Below are 27921 nucleotides of genomic sequence, written 5' to 3' on the forward strand. Positions count from 1 at the left end.
CGGGCGTGAGCGGACTCGTCAGGCTGAGGTTTCAGTCGCAGCCGAGTAGAGCCGCTGCCGGAGGCGAGCTTCTCGGCTCCGGCTTTGGCCCCGGCACGGGAGAATGCGGTGCGCCCAGGATGCTGTCGCACCAGATAGTGAAGCTGGTGGCGCTCCTCAACCTGCTCCTCGGCTCTCGCGCGCACGGTAAGGATCTGGGTCTAGCCTCGCCCTCTCCGCGCCCATCCTGCTCCCTCTCCCACTGGTTGTCAACTGTGCATTAAAGTTCTGCCTCCCACGGAGAACCCCGTCTGACTGACCGGCCCTCTGTGGAAAGAGGCACCCATCATCTCCCCCCTCCCCGAATCTCCCGCATTCTGGCAAGCCTGAATCTCAGTCTCACACGTTGTAGACGTCTAACAGGCTGAGATTGACTGGGGTAGTGGGGAAGTGTGGATAGAGAATTTAAATGACCACCCCCCCGTTCAACTCACTGCCCACCCACGTCCCGGTGAGTCATAAATTCAGCCCTGACTCTTTTGTTGTTCTAGTTCAAATTATGGGACTGGTGGTCCCTCTGGGAAATTACTTTGATCTCAGTCTGACTCTACTTTCCCTTAGCTCTCCAATTAACCTGTTTCTTCCCCCGTGCCATGTCACCCCTCAACTCTTTTCCTCCACCATCACCTGTCACCCCCATCATATCATCCGTTCTCCTCCTTTAGCCCCCAAAGCATTCCCACTGCCACCTGCCTCTTCTTTCCTACTGTTACCCTTTAGCTCTCCTAACCCAGCCAGATGTCCTGGAAAGTTTCTGCAATTGAAAAGCTAAATCCTGAAGGGAGAGAATGAAAGGGCGGGGAGTCCCAGGAACAGAGGCAGAGAGAGCAGGGAGAGAACCAGAATATGAAGTAAAACATGAGGTCACCATTCACATGATCGAGAGCTGAGCTGGGGATGTGCAGCCCAAACACCACAGAGACCCACTGTACTTTTCACTTTCCATGTACTCTTCTGAAATTGAGAAACAGACTTGAGGATCAAAGACAGTATGAGAAAGCAAGCAAGATGTGCTTTCTAAGTGAGAATGACCGTCAGGAAAAAAAAAAGGCATTATCAGAGAGATGATTAGAAGTTGGAGAACTAGGGCAGCCTAGGAGTCAGTGTCAGATGCAGAGATATTAAGGGACTGGGGAGAGAAGAACTGGATGTTGGCATTGGCCTTGATATGCTTCATTGCACTTAATGGGCAAATCTTCATTGCCAGACTCTTAAAGTAGGTGTATTTATTGCATTCTTACAAATGAGAAGATTTCTGCTAGGTTAAATGATTTGCCCTTGGTGAATGGTGTGTGGAGGAGGGAGGGGAAGACAGGAGGTGGAGAGAGGCTTTGGTATTTAGTATCTTCCCTGGTGGCTCAGGTGGTAAAGAATCTGCCTGCAATGCAGATGAGGGTTCGATCCATGGGTCGGGAAGATCCCCTGGAGGAGGAAATGGCAACCCACTCCAGTATTCTTGCCTGGAGAATTCCATGGACAGAGGAACCTGGCAAGCTACAGTCCATGGGGGTCTCAAAAAGTCCAACATGGCTGAGCGACTAACACACACACATCTCACCTTGGAGCCAAGGGTGCCAGTTTTTTGTGGAAATGTCCTCAGCCCAGTCTAGGACCAGGACTATTTGTTGTACTCAGGCTGAGCCTGGATATCTGGCTGTAGTAAAGCTCTCCTGGAAGCTGGGGAATGGGGCAACCACTCAACTTGGGCTTCTGTGAAGAGAAACAGGTAGATGCCAATGAGGAGGATATCTGTGTACCAAAGAACTCCAGAGAGGGGGGCCTTGGGTTAAGGCCAGAACTGGGGCCAGAGTGGGAACCAGATGTGGGGATGGGAAGCAGACCTTGGGATAGGGCTGGAGCAGGCACAGGGATTGGGCACAGCCAGGGACCAGCTCATCTGAGAGCTCATTATGGGCACAGATTAACCCTCTTCCCCTGCCTTCTTGCCTGGAATGCATCACACCCAGCTTGTCTCTTCTCACTTCTGCTTCTGATCCCAGATAGCACAGATGGTGATTTAAGGACACATTAGCTCTGGGATAAGATCCATCTGGATTCAAGGGCCCATTCTACCCCTTACTATCCCCACTGACCTTGGGCAAGTCACTTAAAATCTCTGAACCTTCATTGCTTCTCTAGTAAACTTGGGGTAATAGATGCCTACCTTGTATGACTACCGTGGTAATTAAATGAGACACAGTATATGTAAAGTACTTAGCTGAGTGCTCAATAAATAGGCTTCCCTGGGGGCTCAGCAGTAAAGAATCCGCCTGCAATGCAGGAGACTTAAGAGACATGGGTTCAATCCCTGGGTCAGGAAGATCCCCTGGAGGAGGGCATGGCAACCCACCCCAGTATTCTTGCCTGGAGAATCCCATGGACAGAGGAGCCTGGCAGGATACAGCCCATAGAGTCCCAGAGAGTCGGACACGACTGAAGCGACTTAGCAGGCAGGCAGAATGCTTGCAGCCATCTGCAGTAGCATCTCTTCCCCGGGGTGGGTGGTGGGAGGCTCTGCTACCTCTGGTACTGACACTCTCCTTTCTTCTGATAGAACTGCCCAGACCTCCATCTGCGTGGTTTGAAGCAGAGTTTTTCCACCACGTCCTCTACTGGACACCCATTCCAAATCAGTCTGAAAGTACCTATTATGAAGTGGAACTCCTGAGGTAAGCAAAAAGGAGGGTGGAGAAAGGAGGGAGATGAGTGAGCAAGTGGGAGAGTGCAGCCCCTTCTACCCACCCCTGGCATGGGAAGATACCTGCCTTGTTACTGAAATGACACCAGGAGGGACCCTGGCACATATCTATCAGTTGATAAGTACCGATCAAGTCTCATGTGCACTGAGCAGTATGCTGGGAGCTTGGGATGAGAAAGCCAAGCTTTACTGTCAAGACTTGTCCATCTTATTGTAAAAATAGGAAAAGCATCCATAAGACAGTTGGAGAACAAGGAAGCCCTAAGGACTGCAGATGAAATTGGGAGGAGGAAGAAAGTGAGCTGTGTTGCAGAGAGTAGTAGGAAGTCTTCCTGGAGGAGTTGGCATTTGAGCTACTCATATTCCAATCTGAGAGTCTTCTGGACCACAGAGAAACTGGCTCAGAGCCCCAGAACCAAGGGAGATCCCCTTGCAACTGGATGCCCACACTAGAGGGAATACCCTGAGGGCTGTATTGTCGTGTGAGCTCTCCCCTGGCCCCTTGCTTCCCTCCTAAAGGAGGTAGGGTGAAGCATAAGTTCCTCTCCCCATGCCTACCCTGCTGTCTCGCAGGTATGGAGTAGAGCCCACCTCCTGGAAGTCCATCCAGAGGTGTAGCCAGATGCTGATGATGTCCTGTGATGTCACTATGGAGACCCTGGACCTGTATCGCAGCAATGGTTACCGGGCCAGAGTCCGGGCAGTGGACGGAAGCCAGCATTCCAACTGGACCTCTCCTAACACCCGCTTCTCCATGGATGAAGGTGCTTCTCCTCCCCTGGGCCTACAGCATGGCTTTCAGGCTCCTTTCCCGCCAGAAGCTCTTGTCTAGACCTTTGCTCTCTGTTCCCATGGCTTGCCACATCCACCTGGCTTTCTAGTCAGGGATTTAGTTGCTCAAAGAAACCTGAGTCAGGACTTTGGAGAAAGTTTAGATGAAAATAGCCAAGTTGTTCAAGATTTAAAAGGGAACTGGAGTTGTTTAGCCTACAGAAGAGAAGTCTTGGGGTGAGCTGGAACAGCTGAGTCATGAGGGCCAGATTGGTATACTTGTAGGGTTCTGGGAGAGGAAGTGAATCCATAAATACTCAGCATCGGGCCACAAGCAACAGGCAGAATTTGAATCTGGTCCTGCTGCCTTTAGGGAAGAATTCCCTGAGATCAGGGTGTGGGGCTTTGAAGCAGTGAAAGTGAAAGTGAAGTGAAGTCGCTCATTCACATCCAACTCTTTGTGACCCCATGGACACCAGGCTCCTCCGTCCATGGGATTTTCAAGAGTACTGGAGTGGGTTGCCGTTTCTTTCTCCAGGGAATCTTCCCGACTCAGGGATTGAACTCAGGTCTCCCATATTGTAGACAGACGCTTTACTGTCTGAGCCACCAGGGCAGTCCATTTGAAGCAGTGAACTGCTACTGAAATCAAGTTGGGAGTTTCTCTCTGCAGAGAGTAGTGAAAAGGATGATAAGCCCCAAATGTGATAGGATTCTTTCATTCTTCAGATTGGGATTGACTGTGCTCTTATGTGTATGGCAAGCCTGCTCTGCAGAAGTCAGAATGATACTCTTGGAGGTCATTGTCTCCCAAATGCCTGTTCACAGGCCAGTACTTCACTAGCTGCAGAAATATGACTGAGGAGTATGTTTAAAATAGATGTTGCCAGGGCCCTGCTTCCAAAATTCAGATTCACTGTGTCTTGGGTGGGTCCAGGCATCTGTTTTTAGCCCTCTACCCCAGAAATTCCTTATGTGCTGCCAGGTTGGGAGACCTGTAATACAGGTTTTAGAGTGGGAAGAACTTGACCTTGGAGGCCAGGGATGGGGTGCCCAGGCCCTCCCCGGCCCAGCGGCCTCATGGTTCTGTCTCCCCACCCAGTGACTCTGACGGTTGCCAGCGTGAAGCTCGAGGTGCACAACGGTAACATCGTTGGGGCCATCCAGCTCCCCAGGCCCGAGGTGGCCGCTGAAGGCGACACGTATGAAAACATCTTCCACAATTTCCGGGAGTACCAGATTGAGGTTCGCAAGGCACCAGGACACTATGAGGTATGGGGTTCTCCACGGTCAGACTCACCTGTCTCCTGGGGCCGGAAGTGCCTTTTGTCCTCCCCTTGGGAACTTTACCTGCAGAGTCAGGGAGGTTGTGAGGTGGATGGGGGTGGAGAGGGAGGGTTGAGATGGCCTCAGTCCTCAAGTATGTGCTTCTGCCAGATGGCAGGGAAGGCAGTGCCTGCTAGGTGTCTGCGGGACATTGTATAACTACAGGGGACATTGTATAGCTATGGTTTCCAATCCTCTTGTAGGCGGAGACTTTGTTTTATAGCTGGGGAAATGAGGCTCCAGGAGGCCCTGTAAGCACACGCCCATAAATGAGGGACCTGGAACCACAAAATCCATCTTCTTTCCTATCCACCATGGGCTTCCCAGGTGGTGCCCAGTCATAAAGAACCCTCCTGCCAATGAGGAGATATAAGAGACACGGGTTCAATCCCTGAGTCGGGACGATCCCCTGGAGGAGGGCATGGCAAACCACTCCAGTCTCCTTGCCTGGAGAATCCCATGAACAGAGGAGTCTGGTGGGCTATAGTCCATGGCGTCACAAAGAGTCGGACGTGACTAAATCAACTTAGCATGCATGCATGCATCCCTTTCCACCACAGTTGACTCCAGCCCCTTCTGGGAAGGTCCTCAGTATCTATAAAACACTTCCTTTTCTCTTTTAGTACAAAATAAATCATGGTAATCACAGAGACCTTGGGCTGCATTGATAAAGCAGGGTTTGTCACCTTAGAAAAAAGAACACTGAAGAAGGTTGACTTGCAGTGCTTTAGAGTATCTCTAACTGCCCCTCTGGCTCTCATGTGCCATGGAACAAGGATATCGTGTTTATTGCTCTGGTTGTTTTCATTTCAGTCCCATGGCAAGGTCAAAAACGAAAGCTTCAAACTCCCAATCCCGAGAGGGGTGGGAGAGTTCTGCGTCAGGGTGAAACCGTCTGTGGGCTCCCGAGTAAACAAGGAGGTCTGGTCCAAGGAGGAGTGCATCCTGCTCACCTCGCAGTGTGAGTTGGTTGGGGCTGCTGTCCGGGCAGGAGGGAGGCAGGAGGGAAGGAAGCAGGGCTGCCGCTGAGGGGCACTGTGCTGGCCCCCCACCCGCCAGCACAGCCCTCCATCCTAACCCAGCCCCTGTGAAAGAGCTCCTGTTGTCCCGATTTTAGAGAGATGGGAACTGAGGCTCAGTACATATAAGTGACTTCCAGGCTGTGGCCACAGTGCCAGGTCTCCCACCAGAGCCCAGCTAAGCTCCCAGGAGCCCTTCCCAGCCCCGCTTAGTCAGCTGTGATGGTTCCTGTTTGTCACATTCCTCGGCTGAATGGAGCTAGGGACCCCAAGGGCATCTCAGAACTTTCCCTCCTCCCCCTCAGAGGAAGCAGAACTGAGCTAGCTCTTCTCCGCAGCTGCAAAAGTCAGCAGACACTGTGCCAGGCTCCCAACCAAGTGCAGGGGGTGTGGAGGGTGGGTGGCAGGCAAGGGAATGTGTGAAGGGTGTGAAGTTCGTGGTTCTGCCCACAAGGATCCTATGGTCTGCCTGGGAAGACAGGGCATGGCAAGAGGAGGCTGCATCTAGCTACTTGGGATAGTAGATGTTGAATGCCTAGCGGGTGATGTCAACAGTCAGTGGGCTGGGAGAGTGCCCGGTCCAGTGGGGGCAGCATCCAGCAGTGACCAGAAGGACTCCTTGCTTTTCTATACACATTTCAATTTATGACAGACACTTAGAAGCTGGTTGTTATTTAAGCCCCACTCTCACTGAAGCAGAGCAAGGCACCATCTCTGTGCCACGTGGCCTTACACACTTTTTCAACATCCACTCACTAATACAGAAATAGTTTTGTGTACAGGTCTGGGTTCAAATCTCAGCCTCACCACTTAGGAAATATATCACTTTGGGCAACTTAATCTCTGCGGACCTCAGGATGCTAGTCTATAAAAATAGGGACGGTAATAGTATTTACCTCTTAAGAGTAAGAATCAGATAACATAAGTATCGTAGTCCCCCCTTATTCCCAGGGCATACGTTCCAAGACCCCCAGTGGTGGCCCTGAAATCATGGATGTATACTAATTTTTCCTGTACATACATGCATATGACAGAGTTTAATTTATCAATTAAATCGAAGATAATTTTAAGTTAAAAGAATGTCCAAATTGCCAGCATCATTACTCTTGCACTTTGGGGCCATGATTGAGTAAAATAAGGGTTTCTTAGACAAAAGCACTGAATACCACAACCGCCCATCTGATAACTGAGGCAGTCCCTAAGTGACACAGGCAGGATCTTCTGGACAGAGGGAGGATTCATGTCCCAGGTGGGACAGAGTGATAGAGTGGGACAGCATGAGATTTCAAGTTACTCAGAATGGCACATGATTTAACTTATCAATTATTTATTTCTGGAAATCGTCCATGTAACGTTTTTGGACCACAGGTCACTGAAACCACAGATTGGGGCGGGGGGTGCTGTTTTCAAGGGCTTGGAACTTCACAGCCACCTGTGAGGGAGGCACTCTTATTGTGCCATTTTGTAGATGGTGAAACTAAGGCTCAGGGAGACTGAGTAATTTGTCCACGGCCTCACAGCTAGTAAGTGATAGACCTGGGATCGGAACCCAGGTCTGGCCGCTCCCAGAGCCCCCCTTCTTACCTGTTGCACCATCCTGCGCCTCAGCTCTGTGTGCCATCGTGTGAGTTCTCTGCAAAGACTGGCGGCAGGGTCCATGTGTTTAGTGAGGGATCCTTCAGCATGGAGGGTGGAAAGCCAGGCAGGGATTCCCAAGAATCCAGGGACCACTCCCAGTGCAGGGGGCCTAGGTTCAGTCCGTGGTCAGGAAACTAGGTTCTGCATGCCACAGTGAAAACAAGAATGTAGCTGTGGCCTCGGGAGCTGTGGCCTAGAGGTAGCCTGAGGGGCCGGAGGGGTGGTTACTCGGCCACTCACCGAGAGGCCCCTGAGAGGGGCCACGGGGACGCCCCTCCACGTCCCACGGCCTACAAACCCATCTCTCTGGACCCCACAGATTTCACAGTGACCAACATCAGCATCTTTCTCACCTTCGTCCTGCTGCTCTATGGAGCCCTGGCCTTCTGTCTGACCTTCCAGTTGTATGTGCGGCGCCGGGGGAAGCTGCCTGCTGTCCTGGTGAGTCTTGCACAGAGGCTACCGCCCCATCCTTCCTTCCCAGCCCTACCAGGACTCCTAGAGGCAGGGCACACCCTCCCAGGCAGTCCGTAACCTCAGTCCTGATGTTATCAGAGGCACCTTCATCAAGTACCATGGGGTGGGAGGGAGAACTTGAATGCCAAGCCCAGTACAGAGAATGTTGCCTTATCGTGGCCCAGAAAAAACACAGTAATTCCAACCCACCTCACGCCGTTTTGTTACTATTTGCTAATGACTGGCTGCAGACCAGCCCCTGGGCATTAGTACCTTGGAGACAGGCAGTTATAAGCCTGACTTTACAACTGAGGGAACTGAGGCAGAAAGAGATCGTTACATGCAGAGAGCCCCACAGCCAGCAAGAGTCAAGGCCAGAGCCCAGCCTTGCCCATCCCTAGAGGCTGTGCTGAGTGCTCTGGAAGAGGAAGACAAGGGGCTGTGGTCAGGGTGGAGAGAGCAGCCTGGAGAGGATGCTGAGAGGAGGGCTTCCTGGAGGAAGCAGCATCTCCAGCCCTTCCTGGGAGGGGCGGGGGCGGGGGCGGGGCAGGTCTCCTCTGACTACACAGTGCTGACAGATGCTGGTTTGTAGTCAGTCAGCCTCTGAAATTCAACTTGTCCCATTGAGCAGCATCTCCAGACCTCAGCCCATCTCTGGCCTGGGATTCAGACTGGACCAAAGATGGTCCCCCAAACTGACATTATTGGGATGATCAAGGACTCAGCTATAAGGATGGGCTCTGTCAGGGAGACAGGAGCCCGGGGAAGCTCGCAGATGGAAGGGGACCTTCTGCAGGGTTCCCAGGATCTCTAGGGAAGATAAGGCAAGTGGCAAAGGCCCTCTGAAATGATCTTGAGTAAGAATTCCGGGATGGGCATGGAGTGGGGAGAAGGGGAGTGAAGCTGCCTGGTGAGCGCACCGTGGGGCCTGCCCTCAAGGATGGGGAACTAGAAAGCAGAGCAGTGGGAGAGGACCACTGGATAGAAGTGTCTTAGTTGAGCTTGAGGAAAGACTTCTAGTAAGAGGGAGTGGGCAGTGGAGCTACAGTTACCAAGCATCCACAACATGCTAAGTGTTGTACGGAAAGCAACTGAGTAAGTGGGCCCAAGAGGCTTGATCAGGTCTGGAGGGACAGCCAATGAATCAACTATTAACTTTAATGCAAACCAGTGAAATAGACATAGACGTAGATGCAAAAATGCCAAAGGAGATGACAAGCAATCTGTAGTTTTTTGTTCCTTCTGAACATTTGGATCAGAGACTTAAATCAGCTATTAACTTTAATACAAACCTTGGCCTAAATGACACAGCTGATAAGAGGCAAAGCTGGAATTTGAACCTGGAAAGTCTGGCTCCAGAATATACATCCTTAGTCATATGATATTAATAGGGATCCAGCCAATAAGAGTTGAATTAGAGTCATCACATACAAAGGGATCTAGATGTGCAACCGTGAGTCAATAAGTCAGTCTATAAACCTTAGGAGTGCCTACTATGTGCCAGCTCAGTTTAAGCAGCTCTGGGAATAGAGTGGCCAATAAGAACAGACAACTTCCACCCTCAGGAGCTTGTGAACATTTTGTTGGGTATAGGGAGTGAGCGTATCTGTGTATATGCATGTGGGAGCACAGAAAACAAGAATTAACTCCAGAAACTAAGTGCTAAGAATAAATAAACAAGGTTGATAGGAAGAGGGGAGATTGGAAAAGTCTCTCTGAGGAGATGACCTCTGAGCCAAGACCTGAATGATAAGAAGGATACAGTCATACAAAATGTTTGGGGAAGAGTATTCCGAGCAGGAGTAGCCAAAGGCCCTGAGACAGCACTGTCTGGAGCAGAAGGAACCCCAGTGCAACTGGGGCAGAAGAGCTAGGGGGAGAAGGGTTAAGTGACTTCCTGGGACTATTAGCAATTAATGGGGACTAAGCGACTTCACTTTCACTTTTCACTTTCATGCATTGGAGAGGAAAATGGCAACCCACTCCAGTGTTCCTGCCTGGAGAATCCTGGGGACAGGGGAGCCTGGTGGCCTGCCGTCTGTGGGGTCGCACAGAGTCGGACACGACTGAAGCGACTTAGCAGCAGCAGCAGCAGCAGAGCCTCCTCAGCTGCTAGTTCTGTGCCTGTTCACTGACCCACACTGAAGCCAGGCTGTGTTTATGAGAGTCACACTCGGAGTGGAGAAATGATCTTGGTATCTCACCTCCAGCATTTTAAAAGATGAAACAAATAGCATGGAATAGGACGGGACAGAATACAATAGATCACGATGCACAGGCAGTAACAATAAGTATTATTTTGTGAAACTGATTTCAGTTGTGTATGAATACTATGTTTGTGTGCTATTTATATCTTACGTAGCGTTATTATGTAACATGTTTCTCACTCAGGGTCCTACTGGGGGGGAAAAGTCTGAAACACATTTCTAGATCTCAATGGTCCAGCCAGCCTCTCGGGTTTGAAAAGCACTGCTGACGGAGCTGCCTGAGAATGTTCACCTTTCCTTGCAGCCTCCCATTCTGTCTGAGCTCTGAGAACACAGGCTTCTTAGGTAGCTGGCCTGAGTCAAACTGAGATTTGCACGAGGAGGAAAACTCGATTCTGAAACAAAGCCAAAAGGACAAGCAACCTGTCCTGCAGGCTCTCCCATGCCCCGTCTGTTGGAGCAGTGTCTCCTGAACCCCTCACCTCTCCTGGCTGCACTGGGGTGGGTTCCTGCTGGTGACTCTCCCACCCCTCTCACTCTGCATTCTCCTCCCCAGGTCTTCAAGAAGCCCAGTCCCTTCAACCTCATCAGCCAGTTTTCCTACCCAGAGACCCAAGATACCGTCCACACCCTGGACGAGGAGGCCTTCCCCAAGGTGACTCCAGAGCTGAGGAACTCAGACATGCACGGCAGCACCGACAGTGGCTTCGGCAGTGCCAAGCCGTCGCTGCAGACCGAGGAGCCCCAGTTCCTCCTCCCTGCCTCCGATCCCCAGGCCGGGGGGACTCTGGAAAAGGGGATGCCCCAGGAGTTGGAGAACAGCTGTGGTAGTGCAGGTAGCAGCAACAGTGCAGACAGCGGGATCTGCTTGCCAGATCCCCGCCTGTGTCCCGGCACGGAGCCCAGCTGGGAGCCACAGGTGGGGAGCGACAGCCGGGACCGGGAGGACAGTGGCATTGGCCTGGTCCAGAACTCTAGGGGACAGCCTGAGGATGCTCAGGGTGGCTCAGCTTCAGGCCATGTGAGTCCCCTGGGACCTGAGGAGCCTGTGGAAGAAGACTCAGTGGCAGGGGCCTTCCAGGGCTACCTGAAGCAGACCCAGTGCCCAGAGGAGAAGGCAGCCCAGGCAGGCGGCCTGGAAGAAGAGTCTTCCTCAACAGAGGACCTTGACCCCCAATTCAGGACGTGCCTGGATACTGAGGCGGGCTGGCCTCTACCAGCCCTGGCCAAGGGCTATGTGCAACAGGACCCCCCAGAAATGATTCTTGCTCCTTTGCAGACCCCTGAAGAACAGTGGGACCGACCAACTGAGGACTGGTCATTTCTGGGCTTGACCAGCTGTGGCGACCTCGGCACATCTGACTGGAGCTTTGCCCATGACCTTGCCCCTCTGGATTGTGTGCCGGCCCCGGGCGGTCTCCTGGGCAGTTTTGACTCAGACCTGGTCACCCTGCCACTGATCACCAGCCTGCAGTCGAATGAGTGAGGCAGGCTAAGGGCTTGCTTTTGATTTCAGCTGCACACTGCCTGGACCCAGAGGATCCAGGGGCCAGAAGTGAAGCACAATGCCAGTCTGAGCACTTTGCTGCAGGCCCAGTAGGTGTCCAGGAGGAAGCTAGACTAACACAGGATACATAGGTGGCATCGGCCTGCTCTGCAGACAGGGCCCTGCAGACTCTGGCAGAGCTGAGAAGAGCAGGATAGAGACCTCCCCTCTCCTCGGGACACGTCCTGTGCTTTAAAGGACTCTTTGCTCAGGGGGATCATGAAGCCACCAGGCTAAAGGCAGCTCAGTGAGCCAGGCCTCCCCACTTAGGCTGTCCATGTGTCAGGAGAGCCTCCAGTAGGATGGAGGGCTGGGAGGATAGAGACGTCAGGGCTGCCAATACAGGGGCCACTTCCAGGGGAGGAAGGAGGAAACAGGAGCCAAAGGGAGCTGAGATCCAAAAGGGGGCTTCTGACTCAGAACCCTGGGGATGTTGCGTCCATCTGCAGACAGTGCCCTCTTTCAAGCAAATAGAGCAGCAGCCCCCTGGGGCACTCGGAGTGGCCATGTCACACACTGCCCTCATCCTGCTGCTCCCACCACCTTGCTGACAGAACCAGAGAAACCATGGGTGTTTGTCCTGGTCCAAACACAGCCCTTCAGTGGCTCTCTGGGCTTGGACATCACCTTATCTGCCCAGGAAGGTCAGGGTTAGGACCTGTACTTGTGTTGCTGCTGATGTCCAGCTATAGGACAGGGCACTGGGCTGAGACCTCTGTCCTCTCAGTGATCAGATGTGGTGAGCTTGGACCAGCAGCCACTTCTCAGAAGTGGATGTCGCTCAGTTGTGTCCGACTCTGTGCAACCCCATGGAGGCTGTAACCTGCCAGGCTCCTCTGTCCATGGGATTCTCCAAGCAAGAATATTGGACAGGGTAGTCATTCCCTTCTCCAGGGGATCTTCCTGACTCAGGGATCGAACCTGTGTCTCCTGCATGACAGGCAGATTCTTTACCATCTGAGCCACTTATCAAAGGGCCGTGGTTATTCCATTTGTAAAATAAAGACTCAGTCTCATGCTGGGATGTTGGCCAGCCTGGCTTCTGGGGTGACACCTCCAACCCCACATGATGCTGGGCTGGGAGGAAGCTGTGTCCACACAGAGCTGAGGGCCGAGGGACAGCCCCACGCTGAGGGCTCATCCACGTAGCAGGAGTGGATGGGATTGTGCTGAGACAATGACCAGACCCTGGGCCCAGGGAGGGGGCAGGTGTAGGCTCTGCTTCCCCACAGTCAGTTTGGGATCTGTCTGCACCTGTGAGCAGGGAAGCTGTATGCCCCCCGGGTCATCCTTGGCCCTGCCTTCTCCGTGCCACTCTTGGAATAAGCATCAGGCCCAGTGAATCCAGCCAGAGCTCCTCCACTCCACCAGAAAGCTCATAGATGCCAGTCCGATAATAATTCCCTCTAGAAACAGGTCTGAGGGAGGGTTTCTCAGCATTTCCTTGGAGGGTTTATTTATTTAGTTTATTTATTGAAAAGGCAGCATGGTACAGGGAAAGAGTTCTGGGCATTTCAAGAGCCTAGTAGTTCTCATTCTGACTTCACTGTTCCTAGCCATGTGACCTTGGGAAAGTCACCTTTCCTGATCTGTGAAACCAGAAAATGTTGCCTGACTTGTTTTGTTTATAAGGTTCCACTGAAAACATGAGTGCGAATGTGGCTTGAAACACAAGGCTCTGTTAATGAGTTGATGTATGTTTTTTCTTCCAATAAATTATTGGGATCACAGGAATCTCAGAAAACCAGTCAGATGTCTGATGACACAGTGGCTGGTAGAGGCGTGAGGTTATTGATGATCAAGGATGATAATGAATAGGATGTGTGACATCAGTCAGATATCGATGACACAGTGGCTGGTAGAAGTGTCAAGTTATTGATGATCAAGGATGAAAATGAATAAGATGTGTGATGTCGCTTTAAGGCACCAAGACTGAGAACTCAACGCTCAAATCAGGTCTAGTTCCTCATGTTACCATTTGTTGCCTGTGACCTTGGGCAAATTCCTTACTAAGTCCCCGTTTCCTCATCTATAAAATGGGAATAATAATTCCTCGTGGGGATGTTGGGAGGTTTAAACGAGATCATACATAAACAGTTTAACGTACCAGGTGTATGGTATTCCAGGCATAGGTAGCTGACATTGACTTTGTTTTTTTAAATTTTTAATTGGAGGATAATTGCTTTACAGTGTTGTGTTGGCTTCGGCTGTATGTTGTTGACTTGTAAAGCTGTAAAGGGAAATGAACAGTTTTTCCTGGAAACTGGTGAAAATGAAAGAGATCTTTAAAAATGTATATTAAATATATGACAAAATTGTTGAAAGAGAAGGTAAGCAAAGATAATGAAGGAATTCCCTGGCAGTCCAGTGGTTAGGACCCTGAGCTTTCAGTGACAAGGGCCCGAGTTCGATCCCTGGTCCGGGAACCAAGATCCCATAAGTCATGGGGTGCCACCAAAAAAAAAAAAAAAGAATGATAATGTAAAAATTATGTAATATAATGAGAGATAATGAAAATGGATATAAATGAAAGAGTATGCAGAGGTTCTTTGTTGTTGTAATTGTCCAGTCACTAAGTCGTGTCCAACTCTGCGACCCAATGAACTGCAGCACCCCAGGCTTCCCTGTCCTTCACTGTCTCCCAGAGTTTGCTCAAACTCAAGTCATTGAGTCGGTGATGCCTTCCAACCATCTCATCCTCTGCCATCCCCTTCTCCTCCTGCCCTCAATCGTGCCCAGCATCAGGGTCTTTTCCAGTGAGTTGGTTCTTTAGGAAGACTGAAAAGGAAACCATGGGACAGAGAACACTGTGTTTTGGATGTGAATTCTGACAACTTGAAAGGAGACCCCAATGGCCCCTCCCTTCCAGGAAGACAGCAAACCAGGTGTCCCTGGAACCCACCAACTGCTACCCCCAACCTGGAAGTGTGTCCCAGAGGTACTTCTCATAAGGGCGGAAGCCATCTGCATTCAATTCTAAAAGCAGCCTCCTCCTTCCACGAAAAGCCACATGTGGGTTTGAGGCTCTCCCCAAGCTCAGCCCAGCGGGTGGAGCAGACCCAGGGCTCGAGGCCTGAGTCTGGGTACACTTTGCTCTCTGTCACATCCTGGATCCTCCAGGAGGTGGCCAGGGACACCGCATCTCTGTTCCACTGTGTTGTCTCCAACCACACCTCTCCCCTCTTAATCTGAGAAACTAACCAGTTCCGGGGAAGCCCTGATCCTATCACCTTCACAGAACTTGACGTATCTCACACTGTTTGGGACCTGCTCAGACTTTTCCCCAAAGGTCTTCTTGTCAGATTGGTAAGAAGTGTGAGATTGGTCACTTTCTCCTGGAACTGAGTGTTGGAAATGGAAAGGCCCCTGGGGCAGGTTGGATGAGGGCTGGCCAAGATGTTGAATATGAAGATTCAAGAGAGAGGGGGTCTGAGGATGTGGAATGGGTGCGAGTTTGGGCTGGGTCTCCTCCCCTTTTCAGCTCAGACTGCCCAGCACCAGGGCCATGGGAGAAACTGAGAGAGTTCCTCCAAACAGCGGTAAGATGCCACCAGACTTCTCAGGAATTTGGAATAAAGTCCCCAAGAGACATCCCTGTCTGTTCCTACACTGAGAAACCTCCTGTGAGGGCTTTTCCAAGCTGAGGAATGGGTGACTCTGCGTTTCTATGAGCTAATGGAACTTCCTCTTTAAGGAGAGGGGAAATGGGTCAGCTCCACTGAAGAGGAAATTCTATTGAACTGTGCTTTCCTGAGTTTGTAAATAGCCATGGTCAACGGGTCTCCCTTGTCTTCCCTGATCTCCATTTCTCTCCACCCCATTCCCAATGCACACAGGGTCGCACAGGTCGGGTCGTGACTCCTGAGATAGTCCCACCCATTTCACCGAATGGAGCCCACATGGCAGCGTGGGTTGAGGGCGGTGGTCTCTGAGCCCCACCTGCGAACAGCAGAGAAGGGGACACTAACATGATGCCCACCTGGGACAGTACACTGGTAACCAAGCGAGGTAGTTCTAGCAGTTAGGGCTGATTTTATCAAGCCCCAATCTAGAGGACACTAGATACTTGGAACGCATGACTCATCCATTTCCTGTGGTGCTCGTGGGCTTGGGGGTTTCTTTTAAAGCAAATCCACAATTTAAAAATTTGTATTAATCACTTATGATCATTTTTATTACTGATCCACCACACCTTTCCTCACTATCAGCTTGATCTTAACTTTGTTATCACGCCCATAAACATTCAGAAAGGGTGCTGGTAAACACTGACAGGGTCCAGTAAGCACTGACAAAAGAAGGGTTGAGTGCAGTGAAATTCGTGTTTCAGAAAGATAACCCTGGTCAGCCCCCCAGGCGTGAGTCAGAAGGGACCAGGAAGAAAGCTGAGAGAACTGGTCGGAGGCATTCTTTATCAGCATTTCATTTCTTGAAGGAGTATATTAGTAACCTCTTGCTACGCGCCCAACGTGGTACTCAGCCCTGGGTCAAGAATGGTGAACGAAAGACGCACAGCTTCATGGAGGGCACCTTCTGGTTATGAAGGTAAGCACCAAGCTGCTCAACAACAAGTATATATGACTATAATCACTGAGAAGTGTCATGAAAGACACTGCTATCCACACAACAGACGAAGGCAAGAGGCAGAGAAATGGAACGGGAGATGTATTGGCTCAAGCTGCTATAACAAAATACTGTAGGCTGCGTGGCTTCAACAGCACAAAATTATTTTTCATTGTGCTGGAGGCTGGGACATCCAAGACCAAACTGTTGGCAGATTCATTTCTTAGTGAGGGCTCTCTTCCTGACTTGCAGATGAGGCTAAAGATTCACGATGGGTGCTTCTCCTTCTCCTTACTGAGCGGGGTGGGATGGAGGAGGGGTGGCAGAGAGCTCTGGTTTCTCTTCCTCTTCTTATAAGGACCCTTTTTTCCATTGCGAGGGCTCCATTCTCACAACCTCATCTAACCCTAAGCACATGCCAAAGGCTCCGCCTCCTAATACCAGCACTTCAGGGGTTAGGGCGTCAACAGATGAACGGTGGGACCACAAACATTCATTCCACACCAGAGGCTTAAATGATAATCCAATCAAATGAGCAGGGACAGTGGGAATGGAAAGGAAGTGACAGATTCCAAAGACATTTTCGAAGGGAGAATTGGCAAGACTTGATGATTGGCTGGAGTGAGAGAAACAGGAACCAGAGGTATTGATACTAATCATACTTCAGTGTGGGCTTCCCTGGTGGCTCAGACGGTAAAGAATCTGCCTGCAATGTGGGAGACCTGGGTTTGATCCCTGGGTTGGGAAGATCCCCTGGAGGAGGGCATGGCAACCCACTCCAGTATTCTTGCCTGGAGAATCCCATGGACAGAGGAACCTGGAGGGCTACAGTCCTTGAGGTCACAAAGAGTCAGACAGGACTGAGCAACTAAGCACACACATACTTGAATGTGGATGATAAGAAAAGTGAAATATGGCCATGGAAGGGAGATATATGGGCAGGGGATAGAGGGGAGATGGTAAGTTCTGGAGTCAATATGACAAGTCAGCCAAGGGAAAGTTCCTCCAGCAGTTGGCAAGGCAGACCTGGTGCTGGATGAGGGCTTGGAGCTGAGGCTCGGAGTTTTCAGATGTGAAAACTTTAGTACTGTGATACACTTAGTTTGAGTCCACATCCAAAGGTGTGGAGATGCCCATCAAGCCCCGCTGCAGTTAGAATACTCATCTGATGGTCACTCGCCTTGAGGAAAACTGGGCTGCCATTCCTCTGCTCTTAGTGACACCTGTGCTGGGCACCTGTCTTGCAGATCCCAGTGTCATTGGTGCCATGTTGTTCCTTGGACAGTGACAGCCCATCCATCACAGGGGTGAAGTCAAGGGTTTTTCATAAGTCAGCTGCTCTGTAGGGCTGGTTAGTTCTGGGGTAGGAGGGGTGCCTGGCAAAGACTGGTCCATGACTGCCAGAGGACAGTCTGGGTGCCACACGGTATACCTCTCCGTACATGGAAGGAGGGGCTGGTGGAGGGTAAGGCCTCATGACAGCCCTGGAGAGAACAGAAACATTCTTTAGGATCCTGCTATCTAGTCACCCCAACGCTAGCACTATTCTTGTCCTCCCCTTCCCACCCTCTACCTATCCCCCAGAACAGTTTCTCAAAGTATAACCTACATTTAAACCATCTGGGGCTACTTGTCTTCCTAAGCTTCTCTCCAAGGCTCAGAATTTCTAAGGCTAGTGCCCAGGGACCTGCTTAGTCAGTAAGTTACAAATAATCAAGTTTCAGGCGATTCACGTACACATCAAAGTCTGAGAGTCACTCCTTTGGAGGACAACTTGATGACTTGCTGCTTGTTCTGTTAAACTCAACCCTTCTCTCCTCACTACTCCTAGAGGATATCTCCCAGTCCATACATTTAAATGCTATCTGGATGCTGATGACTTCCAAAAGTCTGAGCAGGACTTCTGAATTCTAATTCCCCCTGAGCAGCTCCATTTAGATGTCTAGCACGCATCTCAAAAATACGCCTAAAACAGAACTCTTGACTCCCTCACACACTCATTCCTCCCCAAGTCTTCCCCTCCAAATGGCACCGTCACTTACCTAGTTGTTCATAACAAAAAATCAGGAGTCATTCTTCCACAACCCACATCTGATCCACCAGGTAGGTCCTAATCAGCTCTACCTTCCAAATAGGTGAATCCAATCACTTATCACCACCCCCACAGTATTATCCTGGTCAAATCCATTGTCTTGTCTTGTCTCACCTGGACCACTGTTCATCCCCTTCCTGCCCCTCCGTTTCCACTCCTGCTCCCTTAATCTAATCCAGTGTGATTTGTACAGTATACTTAATCTAGTACAGTAACCTACATGATCTTCATAACATATGACTCAGGTCATGTTATTCCTCTGCTGGAAGCCCTCTCCTTTGATCTTGGTAAAGTCCAGATGAGCTGGTATCTGCCCACTCTCCTGACATACCTCCTGCAATCTCCCCCTGCCCACTCTGCTTCAGTCTAATGTCTATCTCAGGTCATTAGCCCTTGTTCCTCCCAGGTCTTCTCCTGAATGCCCTCCTCATTTGATTCAAGTGTCTCCTCAAATGGAGCCTCCTTGGAGAAGTCTTCACTGACCACCCTATCCAAGTATCCTCCCCAACTCTGTTCTATCCCTCCATCTCCAGCTTTTTGCCTTCAGAGCACGTATCATTATCTAAAATGATATGATCTATTTATATGTTTATTTGCTCATAGCCTGTCACTCCCAAGAAAATATAAGATATGTGAAAGCAGGGACTTGATCTCTTTCATTTACTCCTACATTCCCAAACCTAGAATGTAGACGCTCAGTTTGTATTTGGGGATGGAATGAATGAGCGAGCAAGTACATAAATGAATACAGACAGGTTTGCAATATAAGGAAGTCATTGCTGGCAGCCTAAACTTCTCCATTCAGAAGCAGAGCCTGATTCAAGGACTTGTGGGAAGGTAGTTTATTTAGAAGTTAAGCACAGGGAACAAGAGCAAGGGACCAGGAGAAGGAAAAGCCCAAACAAGAATAGTTTATCAAACTGGTCATGCTGGGAGCAATTGATCCCACCGGAATGTTAATTGGAGCATATAGAGAGTCCTCCTCCAAACATCCCCTGAGAACAGAAGTCCTGATCCATCAGTTCCTGAATTCCCCTGCTTGAGGTTCCTGCAGAGATGTTGACTCCTCTGCATTCTCAGGGTCCTGTGCAAGGTGCTGTGTGGGCTTTGCCGGAACAGGAGGAGCCAGGGCAGGAAGCAAGTGATGTCCAGTGGGCACTGGAGAAGAGACTTATCAGCACAAAGTCAGTTGGAGCCCACTCAGAACTGGCCAGAACTAGGTGTGGAGCCAAAAAGATGTACGGGGTCATAAGAGGCATCAGCTGAACCTGCTGTGATGGAGACATGCATGGGGGTCACAGCAGGAGCATTCGGTCCAGCTAGAGTGTTCAATGCACATTTGTTGGACTGAATTGAAAGGAGTAAAATACACAGTTTATTAGATGACGCTAAGTGAGGTTGGGAGACTCTCCCAAAACTTGAAATATTGTAAGATCTGAGCCCACAATTCAAACAGGGGACAAAGAGACCACACGTGTAGCAGAACAAGTGCTGCAGCATGCTGTAACAGAGTGAAGAAAGCAAGACACTCACATGGCACAAGTGTCCATCTGTCCACTCAGGCTGCATGGACAGGCTTCCAAGGCAAGGTGGTTGGTCTAGAGATGCCCCAAGGGTAAAAGGGAAGAGGTGACAAACCCAGGGAGTGTAAAGAGTGCTTAGGAATGGAACAGATCTCAGGAGACCTGAGTTCTACCCTCACCTGAAACTGAAAGTTAAGTCGTTCAGTCACGTTTGACTCTTTGTGACCCCATGGACTGTAGCCTTCCAGGCTTCTCCATCCATGGGATTTTCCAGGCAAGAATACTGGAGCGGGTTGCTGTTTCCTTCTCCAGGGGATCTTCCTGACCCAGGAATCGAACCTGGGTCTCCCGCACTGCAAGCAGACACTTTACCATCTGAGCCACCAGGGAAGCCCTAGCTTAATCTTATCTTGTCAACTCTGGGCCCCAGTCTTCTCATCTGCCAAATGGAGAGAATATTCTCAATGACTCTGCTCCTGAATTCACTGGGCAACTGCTGTCATTGTGCCTACAACATGCAGTACTCATTTCAACCTGAGCTCTTGGAGACAGAGACTCCTCTTGGTTTATCTCTGTATCCTTCATGCTAAACCAGTGGCTAATATATAGCCTAGGTGCTCAACACATTTTTGATGAATAAGTGAATGCCTGAACAAACGGATTTCTTCACAGAGAAATGCATGTGAAATATGTCGAAGAAATAATATCCAACATGAGATAGCAATGATGGTAACAGTAGCCTGGGGCTGAATGGATACTTGGCAGACATTAGCACCAAAAGAAAGCAGGTAGTACATAAATTTGATTTTGTTTTCAGGCTTATCATCTTGATTTAGTCACATTATACCATGATTATTCCCTTCCCTGCTATTTTCACCCTATAGCTCTTAGGTACTGAAGGTACTCAGGCCTACAGACTAAACAGGAAGCCTAGAGCAAGGGGATGTGGTCAGGAAGCAAGGTAGGGGACCATGAAAACATTGAGCAGGCAGCCATTCACCCCTTCAGCAAACATTCATTGAACACTAGTCATGGGCAGGCCCTCTGGGAATACAGCAGGCAACAAGACATCCCTGTCTTCCTTGGCTCACCTCTGCAGCACACACACACAAGCACACATATGCAACACATTCAGGTGTCTCTGCCTACCTCCTCCCCTGCCCCCCTCCCCCAGCCCCATGGAACTGAAGTCACCCACATTCTGAAACAGCCTTGCAGCTGGAGGGGACCTCAGAATCCTCAAGTCCAGCGGCAACCTTATTACAAACAAGGCACCTGGGGCCCACCAGCTACTGGGGCTAGACCTGAAGATGAGGCTTCTTACATTTTCCACCCCTCTCCCTCCCCATGGCCCCCTGCCTGTGTATGAGAAACCTCCTCCTAGGCATTGGAGAAGGGGAGATAGCCCCCAAGGCTCTGCAGGGACAACCCAGAAGACAGGGAGTCTGGCAGGGCCTCCAGCACCACCCCACCTGTTGTTTTGTTGACCTGCTGCTGCTCTGGGCAGGCAGAACATTTTCACTTCTGGTCCCCAAGTGTGAGAATTCACCAGGCCACTGGCTTCCTGTTTTGTACTAGAACTGCTTAAATATCACTGCTTCTAGATGGTTTTTTGATCACTAAGCACTTTTAAAAATACTGTAAGGAAAGACCCATCTGCTCCCACTTTGAGGTTCTCAGAACCCTCGGCCAGAGAGAGGAGCAGGAAGACACTGGCATGGGGCAAGGTCCTTAAAACTGGAAAGGGAGCTACAGAAGTTCAGAGCCCCCTCCTCACCTGCCCAGCTTCTTCATGGGTTTGGCCATCCCTTAGTTTAACCCTCAAATAGAAAAACTCAAATAGAAGATCTGCACCTTCTCCAGATTTATGTCGCTGGATGATCAAAGGGTTGAGGTTGGGAAGACAGAATCAAAAGTTCTGGTTTTTCAGAGCACCCAGGATTGGTCCAGGGATGAAGCAACAACCAAGATTCCCCGAAGAGACTGAAGATTCCTACAACATAATTTCCTGAGGAGTCACTGGCTATGGTCAGAGCTGTACAAGGCACCATAAAGAACTTAGAATAGGTGTAAGTTCTGAATTTTGCCAGCAAGAAGTACCCATCAAGTAGGGGAGAGTGAGGTTACTCTCAAGAGGGAATGTATTCCCTCATAGTGCCTAGCACAGTTCTTGACCTGTTAAAGAAACTGTAAGAATGAATGAATACAAGGGAATGATCAATAATTAGGTTACAGGAGAGTATCTGGAATTAAGGACTAAAAGACAAGGAGGTCCATAGGTCTTGAAGGAGTTCCTCTGGAGAAGTGAAAATTGAGCTGACATAAAGAATGGGCAGAATTGGGCTTCCCTGGTGGCTCAGTGGTAAAGATACTGCCTGCCAATGCAGGAGATGTGGGTTCCATTCCTGGTCTGGGAAGATCCCACATGGCACGGAGCAGCTAAGTCCATGAGCCACAACTATTAAGCCTGTGCTCTAGAATTCATGAGCCACAATAACTGTAGCCCATGCTCCCCCAGAGCCTGTCCTCCACAATGAGAGAAGCCACCACTGAGAAGCCCATGCACCACAACTACAGATTAGCCTCCTCTCCCCAAAACTAGAGAAAAGCCCACACAGCAACAAAGACCCAAGAATTAATAAATTATATATTTTTTAAAATCTTGCTTTAAAATTTAAAAAAATAAGCAGAATTTGATGATTTGGAGGTGAAAGGGAGTATAAAAAGTAAAAGAAAGATTGAAGAATGGGTCGATGAGAAACTCACAGCTGAGGACAGGGCCTGGAGAGCCCTGGCTTCTGAGAAGTCCTTCTCAGCACACCAGGGGGCTGGAAAAGAGATGAGAGACCAGAGGGAGGGGCCTGCTTCCTTGGGGGCCAGGGATCTCGGAGAGCTGCTAGTTTGGGCAGAGGCTAAAAGTGAGGAAGAGTTACAAAGAAAATACAGTCTTACCTGGCCTTAAGCAAATCTTTTCTCCAGACCCTGAGCCTCTGTTCCCTAGCCTGGGAGACGGGGAGGATGAAATGAGACAGTGCATTTGAAGTCCCTGTCTTGCACTAATTCGAGGTGTGTGTTAGTGTTTCACCTTCCTGCTCAAGAAGGGATAGGTTGGAAATGGTCCAGTCTTCAGTACTCATCGGTCTTAGCCAGGGTCAAAAAAAAGACAAAGTCATATTTAGGATCCTAAACTATCAGGGTCAAAGGGAACTGCAGCCATCACCTTTCAGCTGCCACCTCCTGTGTTAGAGAGTTATCACTACACTTTATACGTGCCTCTTTTGTGTATGAAATGCACTAAACTGTGGTGGTTTAGTTGCTAAGTCATATTCAACTCTTTATGACCCCATGGACTGTAGCTCGCCAGGTTCCTCTGTCCATGGGATTCTCCAGGCAAGAATACTGGAGTGGGTAGCCATTTCCTTCTCCAGGGATCTTCCCGACTCACGTCTCCTGCATTGCAGGTGGGTTCTTCTACTATTGAGCCACCAGAGAAGCAGGAATATAATTTTCCGTGACTCTGCACATGCTATATAAGGAAACACTCATTTAGCTGGAAGCACAGTTTACGACAATGTGGATGATTTTCCATCTTTTTCCTTTTTCAAAGTTCACAACGGATCCCGATGCCTGAACACCTGAAGAAGCTCTTGTTGGTGAGAAGTGGGTGTGAAACGAGCCTGCAGGGCATTTTTGGTCAGTGGCCATGAAATATAGTACTGCCCAGGCTCCTCAGATACAGGAAGTCAGAATCCACTAAGGAGAGTGCAAAAGCTCACCTCTGGAGAATCCAGCCTGGATGGGAATGGCCACACACCAGGGCCACACACAACTGGCTCTTCTGGCAGAGTGCTCCAAAAGATAAGCAACGCTCAGCAGATCACAGAGGAGTGGGATTAAACGGGGAAAGCAGCACTATCACTCACAGAGAAGACAACAGAGTGCCCTAGGGAGTTTTCTCTTCTCTTTTCTGCTATAGGCAGCCACTCAAATTATGGTATGCCTACTAAGTGCCAGCTCTGTGGCACTAAACACAGAGTTGTTATTCAGTCGCCTAGTCACATCTGACTCTTCATGACCCCATGGACTGCACCACTCCAGGCCTTCCTGTCTCTCACCATCTCCCAGAGTTTGCCCAAGTTCATGTTCATTGCATCAGTGATGCCATCCAGCCATCTCATCTTCTGTTGTCCCCTTCTCCTCCTGCCCTCAGTCTTTCCCAGCATCAGGGTCTTTTCCTATGAGTCACTCTTCGAATCAGGTGACCAAAGTATTGGAGCTTCAGCTTCAGCCTCAGTCCTTCCAATGAATATTCAGGGTTTCCTTTAAGATAGACTGGTATGATCTCCTTGCTGTCCAAGGAACTCTCAAGAGTTTTCTTCAGCACCACAGTTTGAAGGCATCAGTTCTTCGGCATTCTGCTTTCTTTATGGCCCAATTCTCAGAGAGCCCAGAGATTTGGAAAAGAAAAAAAAAAGATAGGACTCTTTTTCTGCTTCAAGTAACAGAGAGGGGTCTTGAGGAAGTAGTCCCTTAAGTGCCAGATGCTGCAATTTAATCCCAGGATGATGAAGTGACTGCCCGTGACCACACAGCATGGCAGGACAGGTTCTACCCCAGACCCTGTTCTACAGTGCTCCTCCCTCCAAGCCCAGAGGTCGGGCTGTATCCATGAGGCCTTGCCTCTGTCAGTTGCTGGCTGTGCAGCCTTAGGCAAAGAATACCAACTCTCTGAGCATCAATCTCTCTATATGTAAAATGAGACTGATAGTCATCTCCACATCACAAGGTTGCCACCAGGCTCAAGACACTGGTGTGTGTGGAAGTGCACTGCACTCTGCAGACTCTGCACTGTATAAGCAGTTTCTTCTCTTCCTCATGTCACCTGGGCATCTTTCTCTAGCACCAGGCAGGCTTCTGTGGCCACAGTGGGTGTTTCCTTCCACTCAGCTGGCATTTATTAAGCACCTCCTATTGACTCCACTTTTAATGGTTACTAAAACCTGTGGGACTTAACCCTGCCTGCTTGGGTGGCATCAAGTCTAGAGTCCAAGGGAAGCCACAGGAAAGATGAGACTTGAGCCAACCATGGAGATTAGATGTGGCCGGGGGTGGGGGTCGGGGGGAGAAGGCATTCTAGGCAGGAGAACAGCCTTGGCAGACTCCAAAGAGGAACAGGGTGTCAGTCAGTGGCCTGGGAACAGCCAGTCCACGGAACTGCGGGCTGTCCATGACTGCCTCCTGGCTCCTGGGGCCAGAGAGGTGAAGAAAAGTTACGAGGAAGGGGAGGGCCTGGGTGGTGGGGGCGGTGCTGGCATCGCCATGGGTCAAGGTGCCCAGCAAATAACCAGACTTGGAGCCAGATTTCTAGACATCTGCTCCCTCGCCATTTCTGAATGAGCTGGAATCTGCCCCCAACAGAAAGATGTAGAGTCCAGGGTAAAGAAAGCTGCATTAGCCAGTCAGACACCGGAAGTGAGGAAAACGAGGGGGAGGCAGAGAGGACAGGGAACACGTCAGAGGACCCAAAAAGAGGAAGTGGCGGGGTCTCAGTTCCGCTCCCCAGGATAGGAAATACCCTCCATTCTCCCAGCCTAGGGCAGCTGTCCCTGTCTCCCTACCTGCAGCCATCAAACCTGGGGCCAAGACCACCTGGGCCCAGGACCCTAGCCTTTGAGGTTTCCCCAGGTCACTTTCAGGGGTTAGGGAGGCCCTGCCAGGGCTGCAGACCCAGGATCCACACTGAGCAGGGCGCAGCTGAGCGTTTACTGATACTGGACACCCCCTTGGGTTAAGCAATGGTGCTCAGCCCTCAGAACTGAAATGCAAGGAGGAAGGGCACCAGGTCAGCCCTTAGCCCCTCCCCACACCTCTCCCAATGGGCCTTCAAGGAAGGGAGGGGTCCAGAGTCTAGGGGGCCCCTCCCCACCTCCACCTACCCAGGAATAGAGGAGTTGGGGCCCAGCCAAAGACCTCCAAAGGCAGAGACTTGGCTTATTAAGTTGTAACCTGGCTCTGTCGGGAGAATGGCCCCCAGGCCCTGGCGAGTCAATCTGTTAAAATCCAAAACAAGAAAGAAACCAGGCTTCAGAAAAGAGAGGACAGGAGGACAAATGTGACTTTTCTCTTCACCTATTATGGTCTTGGGCCTCTGTATATTATTGGCCTTGTTCTGGGACATCGTCAGGGAGACCAGTGGCTGGTAGCTCTAACTGCTGTTTTCACCAATGGCAGGACCTCCATTAGACCCTGCTCCATCCACAGCTGCCTCAGGAATTCAGTCCCTCTGGACTGAACAATGCTGCATAAAGTACCTACTAAAGTGACATCCCGGGGCTTCCCAGGAGGCGCTAGTGGTAAAGAATCCGTCTGCCAATGCAGAAGACACAGGTTCAATCCCTGGCTTGGGAAGACCCCCCGGAGAAGGAAACAGCAACCCACTCCAGTATTCTTTCCTGGAGAATCCCGTGAACAGGGGCCTGGCAGGCTACAGTCCATGGATCGCACAGAGTCAGACACAACTGAAGCAGCTTAGCATGCAAGCTGACATCCCAGTTTGGGCCCCACCTCAGGTCCAGTAAGGTATAGACTGGAGGAAGGAGTCATGACTCATGAACTAACTGTTCTGTCCACTAAGCTATACTTGGTTGTTGATTTCCCATGTGCATTATCTGGTTTATTTCAGGCTAATCTAGGTTCCTCTTCCCCCATTCTCACCATTTCTGGTCCACTTTCCACATTACAAGGCAGGCCTTGCACAGGAAACGGAGTACATGGGAGAGACAGCTATCTACACCAGGCCCTCCCCATCACAGGAACCTAAAAATAAGAATTTGTCTCTAGACTGTTCTCAGTACTGCCCTCAAAATTGTCTGGGAGGCACAGACGCTGGTCAGTAGCAAGGGAAACAGACACAGGTGGTGGACAGATGTGTGGGAGGGCATGAGGGGTTGGGTAGTGAGGTGGGGGGACTTGCGGAAAGTGCCAGAACCCAGGGCAGAGGGGGGCAGGGCAGAGTCAAGGCCTAAGCTCAGTATACAGCTCTCAGGAGAAGTTGGCTTCTGGTAGGAAGGTTTAAAAGCATCTGGAATGACCCTTCCTCCCACATGACTTTGCCTGTGGAGGCTATGACAGGTTTTCTGGCCCTGGTGTCAGTCCCCCAGGGGAAGTGGCTGGGGATGCCCAATGGAGAGCTCCCCTCCGGAATCTCCAAGCCCCACCCACGCCACCCAGCTGGGAGGGCTCTGCTCTCCAGGGCACCTGGAACCTGTGGCCACAGGCTCAGGAGCCCCCCAGGAACCAGCCCCTCCTCCTCAGGAAATGGCCTTCTCTTGGTTTCTGTGAGAAAGCCGCTGTGACATCACAGAGTTTGTTCCCAGAGGTCTGACTCTCCCGGGGACTCTCATGCTGCAGGCTGGGGTGTCCCAAGAGAAGACTCCTCAATGTTCACAAGAGGGGCCAGGCCAGGCCTTGAAGACCCAGGGGTTGAAGGCAGGGGAAGCCCAAGAGGGGTGGATTCTGAGCCAGGAGCCTCCTCCTGCAGAAAAAGATAAGGGGACATGACAAAGAAATGAGTCTTGGAAAGGATTCCTCTAAACCAGGGCTCCTCAACTTCCGGGATCTAAAGCCGGATGATCTGAGGTGGAACTGATGTACTAATCATAGAGATAAATTGCACAATAAATGAAAATGCTTGAATCATCTCGAAACCACCCCCCATGCCCATCTGTGGAAAAATTGTCTTCCACAAAACTGGTTCCTGATGTCAAAAAGATTGGGGACTGCTGCTCTGAACCATCACATATGGGCAGAGGGAGAAACATATAGAGGAGCTGAGTGTGGGGTCCTATGTGGAGATGGGAGAGAAATCAAACTGAGGGTCCATGAGGGACTGCTGGAAGGGAAAAGTGTTTAGATGGGAGAAAGCAACTGTGATGCAAAGAGGGATGGGCTTAAAGGCAGGCAAGGAAAGGTGTGATCATGGGGTTCACCAGCCAGGAAGCAAGAACGGCTCCTGGGCTTAGAAAGTTCAACAAGTTCAGAAGTTCT

General features: G+C 50.4%; 2 protein-coding genes across 5 annotated transcripts in view; one reads left to right on the forward strand and one right to left on the reverse strand.

The window, feature by feature from the left end:
- IL10RA (interleukin 10 receptor subunit alpha) lies at positions 1 to 13447 on the forward strand. 2 transcript variants are annotated; one of them, XM_061440439.1, is made up of 7 exons: positions 1 to 186; positions 2594 to 2708; positions 3311 to 3501; positions 4611 to 4780; positions 5648 to 5795; positions 7811 to 7932; positions 10711 to 13447. In XM_061440439.1, exons 1-7 carry the CDS (start codon positions 120 to 122, stop codon positions 11638 to 11640), a joined length of 1743 nt encoding a protein of 580 aa, XP_061296423.1. In that variant the 5' UTR covers positions 1 to 119; the 3' UTR covers positions 11641 to 13447. The 2 variants fall into 2 exon arrangements, with proteins under 2 accessions (XP_061296423.1, XP_061296424.1); XM_061440440.1 differs by lacking the exons at positions 2594 to 2708; positions 3311 to 3501.
- SMIM35 (small integral membrane protein 35) overlaps positions 9187 to 27921 on the reverse strand; it is a 108019-nt gene continuing 89284 nt past the window's right edge. For 2 of the 3 annotated variants that reach the window (XM_061440447.1, XM_061440445.1), the window contains one exon: positions 9187 to 27409. The gene's annotated coding sequence lies outside the window, so the exon portion shown is untranslated. The remainder of the gene's footprint in view (positions 27410 to 27921) is intronic. The other variant, XM_061440446.1, reaches the window with a different exon arrangement.

This window comes from Bos javanicus, chromosome 15, assembly GCF_032452875.1.
Source record: "Bos javanicus breed banteng chromosome 15, ARS-OSU_banteng_1.0, whole genome shotgun sequence".
In the NCBI taxonomy this organism is placed as follows: domain Eukaryota; kingdom Metazoa; phylum Chordata; class Mammalia; order Artiodactyla; family Bovidae; genus Bos; species Bos javanicus.

What these genes read in the sequence shown, in the direction of transcription:
- IL10RA (XM_061440439.1), top strand. Translation starts at nt 120, where the DNA reads ATGCTGTCGCACCAGATAGTGAAGCTGGTGGCGCTCCTCAACCTGCTC. An exon ending in TATGAAGTGGAACTCCTGAG is followed by an intron (nt 2,709 to 3,310) that starts GTAAGCAAAAAG and finishes GCTGTCTCGCAG; the next exon opens with GTATGGAGTAGAGCCCACCT. An exon ending in CATCCTGCTCACCTCGCAGT is followed by an intron (nt 5,796 to 7,810) that starts GTGAGTTGGTTG and finishes TGGACCCCACAG; the next exon opens with ATTTCACAGTGACCAACATC.